General features: G+C 40.8%; 1 protein-coding gene across 4 annotated transcripts; it reads right to left on the bottom strand.

The window, feature by feature from the left end:
* Nucleotides 1-1,841: 1,841 nt before the first annotated feature.
* RIPPLY2 (ripply transcriptional repressor 2) lies at nt 1,842-6,913 on the bottom strand. Of its 4 annotated transcripts, none has more exons than XM_055535586.1 (3): nt 5,735-6,760; nt 5,343-5,407; nt 1,842-2,119 (listed from the first exon to the last, which is right to left on the bottom strand). In XM_055535586.1, the coding sequence occupies exons 1-3, from the start codon at nt 6,098-6,100 to the stop codon at nt 1,972-1,974; spliced, it is 579 nt and encodes a 192-aa protein (XP_055391561.1). In that variant the 5' UTR covers nt 6,101-6,760; the 3' UTR covers nt 1,842-1,971. The 4 variants fall into 4 exon arrangements, with proteins under 4 accessions (XP_055391561.1, XP_055391563.1, XP_055391564.1 ...); XM_055535588.1 differs by having other exon boundaries at nt 2,009-2,145; nt 5,735-6,912; XM_055535589.1 differs by lacking the exon at nt 1,842-2,119 and adding an exon at nt 2,168-2,950 and having other exon boundaries at nt 5,735-6,911.
* Between the last annotated feature and the right edge of the window lie 525 nt (nt 6,914-7,438).

Below are 7,438 nucleotides of genomic sequence, written 5' to 3' on the forward strand. Positions count from 1 at the left end.
AAAGTTGGACTGTGAAGAAAGCTGAGCGCCGAAGAATTGATGCTTTTGAACTGCGGTGTTGGAGAAGACTCTTGAGAGTCCCTTGGACTGCAAGGAGATCCACCCAATCCATTCCAAAGGAGATCAGCCTTGGGTGTTCTTTGGAAGGACTGATGCTAAAGCTGAAACTCCAGTACTTTGGCCACCTCATGCGAAGAGTTGACTCATTGGAAAAGACTCTGATGCTGGGAGGGATTGGGGGCAGGAGGAGAAGGTGACGACAGAGGATGAGATGGCTGGATGGCATCACTGACTCGATGGACATGAGTCTGAGTAAACTCCAGGAGCTGGTGATGGACAGGGAGGCCTGGCGTGCTGCAATTCATGGGGTCGCAAAGAGTCGGACACGACTGAGGGACTGAACTGAACTGAGGTTTAGTTTGGATGCCACCCCTGGGGTTAATAAATGAGCAACCTTATGCAGGTTACTTTAATATCTCAATGCCTCATTTTCCACTTACACAATGGGTTTAGGTTTTACTTAGTAAGGATTAAGTGAGATGTCTGGCTAATGGTAGGCACTCAATAAATGTGACTGTGGCTCTTAATACTATTCCAACATATTAATAACAGCAGCACAAATACTGTGCAGGCAAACACCAGTATCTAATGCTTAAGGTCCATGTTGGTGATCTGGTGGGGTTTTGCATATCTATTGAGGAACACATACATCTTGAAAGTAGAATCCAGTGAAAGGAAAGTTTTCAAGAGAAGAAATATAGTTCTAAGTAACTCTCTCTATCCTCTTTCCATAACTAATTTTTCCTGACTCTGAAACATGGTTTGAACTTGTTCTATTTCAATTGCCTTGTTCTTAAAGTGCCTGTAAATCAATGATTGTAAGGGGGGCATTTCTTAGCTAAGCAATGGAAACACTTGTATTTCAGCTACTTGTAATTGAAAAGACTGTATTTTAGCTAAAAGAATTTCATGATCATAATTACTATGTTACCTCTATCTACCATGCAAAGTGCTTCTGTTTTCTCTTTCATTAAAAAAAGGATGTATTCTTCTATAAAATTTTTTAAGCTAATCACTAAGAATTTCTTATTTCACTTCCCAGGAGAAAATTCTTTACATGAGAATATAGGACCTGGGAACCAGAGCAATGGAAGGTGATATTATTGGAGAATGTTTCCTATCTGCCAAATTTCTTAGCTCCCTTGTGTACTGAAATGAAAAAATGATTATCAAATTCTGGCATTTTGTCTCCCTCTTTTTAGACTCCACTTAAGTAAGATTTTTTGTTTTAACTCTGGGGATCCCTCAGTGTGGTGCCATAAGTACTAAATACCCATGCTATTTTACCACTGAATTTAAGGGCAGCAGAAGAGTATTAAAATGAGAATAACTTGACTCACCATTCATTAAAATTGCTAAAATTTAATATTCCTAACATTGATTCCCAATCTTAATTATAGACAATGTTTACAATCTTTTTCACCATTTGCTGGCTAATACATAATAGTAACATGTGATTGATAACATAAGGTGATTTTCCTCATTACCTAATAAGATAATACACATCTGTAACTACAACATCTAATGGGGATCAGTAGGAAATACCAGCTATTACAAAACTCAGTCTTGAAAATTAAATATTGTTATTCTTTGAAAAGTCATACATAAATGTTTTCAAAATTATAAACAAAGATAAATTTGTAATTTGAGGAAGCAATCTAAATTATCTTTTGTAAGCTCCAAATGTTTACAATACAATCAAGACACTTGTAAACAGAACCTATTTTTAAATTCCAACATTGTATTATAGTGTAGGGATAAAAAAGGCCCAACTACCGTAGTAATTACTAAATATTTCATTTTATTAATAACTTATATACAAATAAATTAATTTTTAAAAGGATTATGATACATTTGTACACTAATCTAATTTGTACCTACAAACTTTGAATGTCATCAAAACTAATCAGGTTAATTTTCACAGATCAGCTCCTCAGTTTCGTCTTCACTATCAGAATCTTCATAAAATGAAATTGTGGCTTGAATTGGAAAATTTTTCAGAAGAGCTTCTGCTTCTTGATATAAGTAATCATAACACTTTGATTTTGGCCAAAATAGTCTGAAAGAAGCAGACAACATAATATGCTTTATTTTTTTTTTCCACATTCAGAATCTTTGTTCTCATGAAATGCTCAAATTTCAAGAGCTCCATATATTTATCAACTGATTTATGCATTTAAATAGAGTTTAAAATGCTGGTGTTACAGCCTTCATGGAGTCTATTTGATAAAGTATCAATAATTGATTCACTGTTTTAAATCTTTATCCAAGTTATAAGTTGGATCACATTCACATTAAACCCTTCATGAGCTTAAGATCAATATTTAGATAGCTTACTTCAGGCATTATGGATATACTTATTCTTACAAAATACAGAAGACAGTTTATCTTCCAATTTCCAAATTCCTTTGGAGAAAAAATGAATCCTACCATGACATTAAATATTGGGATGATAAAAACTTTAAAAGATGACAAAATATTACGCACCTTACACAAAGGCAGAAATTACCTAGCATCTTGTTTGACACTCAGACTTAGTTTGTAGATATAGATGGAACCAAATCAAGTTTAGAAACATACAAAAAGCAACTTTTTCAAAAGGCTATCTCTGACCCCAACCTTGATCCCATCTCTCTCCCTTTTCCCCACCCAACTAAATTTGGGAACAGTATATTGAGATATTGAAAATAATACTGATTTTGTGCAAATAATTTGCATGTAAATGTGATTACCTTAAAATTTCAAATTTACAACAAATATTAATCTTACCATCTGATCTTCTATTATTTTTCATTCAGGTGAAATAAAAGGATAAGGTTGCACCACCAACTAGAGTGCCTGGTATTTTAGTGTACAATAAATAGCCTCATGTGCCCAAATCAGATTGATTCTAACAAAGAGAAAATTTCATTATATTCAGTATGTTCCATTTTAAAAAGCAAAAACATAGGCAATGTAGTTGATAAATGTTTCTAGCCAAACAGTTAAGTTTATAAATTGGGTGCCTAAATAAGCAATATCAGTCATCCTATAAATATTTTAGTAATCTCTTATACCAAACATAGTTCATAATTCAAAGACAGATAAATCATGATCCCTATCTTCAAGAAGTTGATAATTGAGTAAAAAGAATCAGAAACACACAATACTACACAAGACAGAACTTAAAGAGAAATTCAAAGAAATGGCTACATTAGTTCAGAAAAGAAATTGCTCCTAAAAAAATGCAATTGATTTTCTAATGTGTAAAACTGTCAAACCCAAAGAATGTTGCTTAATTATTATCACACTCTGACTCCCCAGAATCTCTCACTGGCCATTTTTCTTACAGGAACTTTACACTTTGCTGACTTCTTCCCTGTTCTGTTTGATTCTTCCCAGTCAGGTTTGTGCACCTCTCTTTCTCTGTAGACAGGTTAGATGCTGGCCTTCCCCCAGCATCTTATCAAGAATGATCATCTTTCCTCTTTCACTCCTCCAGATGACCTGACTCACTGCCATGGTTCCCCTGTTTATTTACCAAAGCCTCCCAAGTCTGTATTTCCACGTAAGAACTGGACTCTGGACCACTGACCTGAATATGCAGCTCTTTACTGGACAGATCTATTTGGAGGCCCCACACGCACATGAAATATGACAAATGGGAAATCTGACATGCTATCTTGTTCCCAAGTTATCTTTTAAGCCTTAATTTCCATTTCATTAGTATAACATTCACTTGGTCATCAGCCACCAACCTGGGAACCATTCTGTCTTTTTACTTCTATTTACCTACCATATCCAATACATCATAAGCCTAAGCCTAATCTATTCTGTCAACTAAGCATTTCCCAAATTCACCCAGTTTCATCAATGCCTTAATTGCAATAACTTCCAATTTCACTTTTGATGTTCTAACTAAGGCTATATACAATTTCCTTACTGATTTTTCTGAAGCATAAATCTGATCACATTAATATTTTAATTAAAATCCTTTGAGTAACCCCCAATACCACCTACAGAATAAAGTCCATAAGTTCCCAATGCCATACACAGGATCAGGACAAAAGTCTTGTACCAAGGTGTACAAGATCTGCTCTGGCTTCCCTGCTGGAGTGACCACAGTTCCACACACTCAAATGCCAGTTCCCTGATGCTCCCAGAAGGAACTGTGCTATTCTTTTTCCTCTCAATGTCTTCTGCCCCACCCCACAGGTTCTCCACTGGGTTAACCTCAAGATTCAGCCAGGTAATCACATCTATGATACACAGTTCCCTGACACTTTCCCACCTCCCCCTTCCTGGTAGAGTTAGTCATAAAATTGACCAAAGTAAACCATTATAACACTTCCAAAGGGCTGTAATTATCTTTTCCCATGTTCTTCACTAGTGCTAGCAAAGGGTAGGAAATTAACACTAATTGACTACTATGGTCTTCCCCAGACACCCGGTTGGATTTCTGGGTCAGGAAGATCCCCTGGAAAAGGGAATGGCTACCCACTCCAGTGTTCTTGCCTGGAGAATTCCATAGACAGAGGAGTCTGGCAGGCTACAGTCTATGGGATTGCAAACAGTCGGACACAACTAAGAGACTAACACTTATTGACTACTACGTGCTATTATAAGCACATGCACATTCTACAAACTTTATACAGCTCTTCATTTAACAGCTCTCTAAAGCACGCAATGAAGACTTAAGCTTTCACCTGATTAAAAGCTACTAATCATCTTGCAGGAAGACTGATTTCCTGTGGCTAGAAACAGCAAACTAGCTCTTAATTGTTAGGTCGAATAACTTTCGATCGCTTTTACGGTCCTGTAATCTTTGGGATTTTCATTACGTTTCCTTTTCTCTTCCGTCTCAAGTTCCATTTGTTGATTTGTTCGGTTTGCTGTAAACCGCAATTGCGAACACCATTCTTGATTCTGGTTTGCAAAAAAAGAATATTTCCACTCAGCCTGGTGTGAAGCCAGTTTCACTCAAACCTTATGGCATTAAAAAGAAATTGTTTCGCAGGCACAAGACGTCATCACTCTACTTTTACTAATGCTACCAGCGTTCCCTCTTCATAATAGATATTGTAAAGCGCTTACTGAGTGGGCACTGATTAACCGTTTTTTTCGGATGAGAGCGTGAACTACATTTTTCAACTCCATGAGCAAAGGACCTCTGGGACTAGGAAGATAAACCTTGAAGGTAGATTTTTCCAAGAGAGAAAAACTTCGGGATCAGCTGCTGAGCAGGGCTGTGCGAGACCCTTCCCTGGAGCTGCTGGAGCCCTTCCATGAGGCCTGTCACTCACCTGACTGGGTGTCTGTATTGGGAAAGCTTTCCTGAGGCGTCCGTTATTCCGGGGCCATCTGGCATCTGAGGGGGTGTAAGGAAACGGATCGCAGTTATCACTCACCCCTTTCTAAAAAACTGCAAACCCAGGCGACCAAGCGTTCCTCCCGTCGGCAGGGAATGTGACCCCAGGGGCTCAGAAGCCTCCCTCCCGGCTCGATCCTCGCGTCCTGGGAGCGGCGGACGCACTCACCGCACAGCACAGACAAGGCCACTGGTAGGGCCACCTGCTGGTGCGATAATACGCCAGGGGCAGGCTAGGCGCGCGTCTCCCCGGGGTCCCGCGTACCCTGCGCGGGTCGATCAACGGAGCCCCTGGGAGGCGCGGCCCGCCACGCGCGGTTCACTCACCGCCTCCACGGCGTGGTGCGGCGCCTCCTGCTCCTTCTCTCCTCCGTCGTCAATCCACGGTCTCCAGAAGACTGCGGATCTGCGAGGTGGGGAGCACAAGACGCGCAGAGAAGATGCGAACCTATACCCAGGAGACCTGACCGCAGCTGAGCCAGGGCGGGGAGGGTGTGGGGCTGGAAAATCCGAGGGGAGGAGCCGGGAAGGGGCAGGCGGGAGGGATGGAGCGGGGTAAGCGCGAGGCGGGGCCAAGGCTCTGTACCCGGAGTCCGCGCCCCTGTGCTGCATCGGAAGATCTGGAGCTGGCGGCGGGCGACAGAGGTGCACGCACTGGCCGCTTCTGCTCTCCGTACGTTTCGCGATCTCCATGGACCGGCTGGCCCCTGGCACCCACCTGGCCCGAACCCAAAGCTTTATATAGCCCCCGGGTCCCGGAGCATCTTTACACGCTCGCTCCCTGTCTCCCCTGCTGGCGGAGTAAACAAAAAGGCTGCGCGTGAAGGCGCAGCGGCCCGAACCCCGGGGACGAACGCGTGCAACTCCCAAATGGCCTGGGAAGCTGTTTTGCCAAGCGATTGTTAATCACTCTTTCACCCTTGGCTGCGGGGGTGGGGTGGGATACAACATTCCTCAGAGCATCCAATTTCCTAGTGATGAGGCTAGGAGGGGTTAAACCTAAGCGATTCTACACGTTTTGTGTATTTCTGCAAAAAAGGCCAAGTGGCAGGTCATTGCTCCATCGTCCCATGGCTTTTGGCCTTCGGCAAATGCCACTGGCTCTGGACTCCTTAGGAAAGGAATATTGGTTGGTTTGTTTGTTTGTTTAGTTTCTTGTTTCTTTTTTAAAAAATATATTTTAAAATTATTTGTTTGGCTGCACCAGGTGGTAGTTTCAGCGTGTGGGATCTAGTCTCCAGACCAGGGATGGAACCGGGTCCCCTTGTATCGGGAGCCTGGCTTTGCAGCCATTGGATTACCAGGAAAGTCCCTTGTTTGTTTCTTAATATATAGACCGACTAGGTTCCTACATCTGCCTATTATTATTTGAAGATGAAAGATTTGCAAGAACTGAATTATAAAAGGCATGTTCCGACCTAGAGGACCAGAGAGTGGAGTCATAGGATTTGGGCCTAGAGCTCTTCCAACATCTTATCAGTGTCCTCCAAAATAAGTCTTGAGTGTCATCTATACAATTCTGTCACTCTTGGAATTTTGCCACTCAATGATAATTAGCAAATTTCTTTTGTGGTTGATGGTTTTGTGTAGAATAATAATGAAGTCTTGAAAGTTATGATGTAGAACCAGTTAATCAACCCCTCTGTGCCTGTGTCTCTTATTTAAGTTACTTCTTACTTATCATAGAGGTCCATGAAACTTGTCATAATTTTTGTTCAAAATAGCTGAACTTCCTCTTGAAAGTTGTAGAGAAAAACCCCAAATGTAAACTGTAATGTTTCTGCTATTCATTCAATTACTGTGTAGGAAAGAAATCCATCCAATTAATACCCAAGAACCTATAATGACCTACCTGTCAGAAAGGTGAAATAGGGTTTGCTTCAGATAATGAAATCAGTAAGGATAGGTATCTAATGCACGTTTCAATGCCCTAGATTTACTCTTAGGCTAAATAAAATAAAACTTACAGAATAGTTGCTACAGTGCCTGACACACAGTAAGCTCTCTATAAATTTTAAGTTATATAAAAAA

The sequence above is a fragment of the Bubalus kerabau genome, chromosome 9 (genome assembly GCF_029407905.1).
Source record: "Bubalus kerabau isolate K-KA32 ecotype Philippines breed swamp buffalo chromosome 9, PCC_UOA_SB_1v2, whole genome shotgun sequence".
In the NCBI taxonomy this organism is placed as follows: Eukaryota; Metazoa; Chordata; class Mammalia; order Artiodactyla; family Bovidae; genus Bubalus; species Bubalus kerabau.

What these genes read in the sequence shown, in the direction of transcription:
- RIPPLY2 (XM_055535586.1), bottom strand. Translation starts at nt 6,100, where the DNA reads ATGGAGATCGCGAAACGTACGGAGAGCAGAAGCGGCCAGTGCGTGCAC. An exon ending in CGCACCACGCCGTGGAGGCG is followed by an intron (nt 5,408 to 5,734) that starts GTGAGTGAACCG and finishes ACACCCCCTCAG; the next exon opens with ATGCCAGATGGCCCCGGAAT. An exon ending in CAATACAGACACCCAGTCAG is followed by an intron (nt 2,120 to 5,342) that starts GTGAGTGACAGG and finishes TGCTTCTTTCAG; the next exon opens with ACTATTTTGGCCAAAATCAA.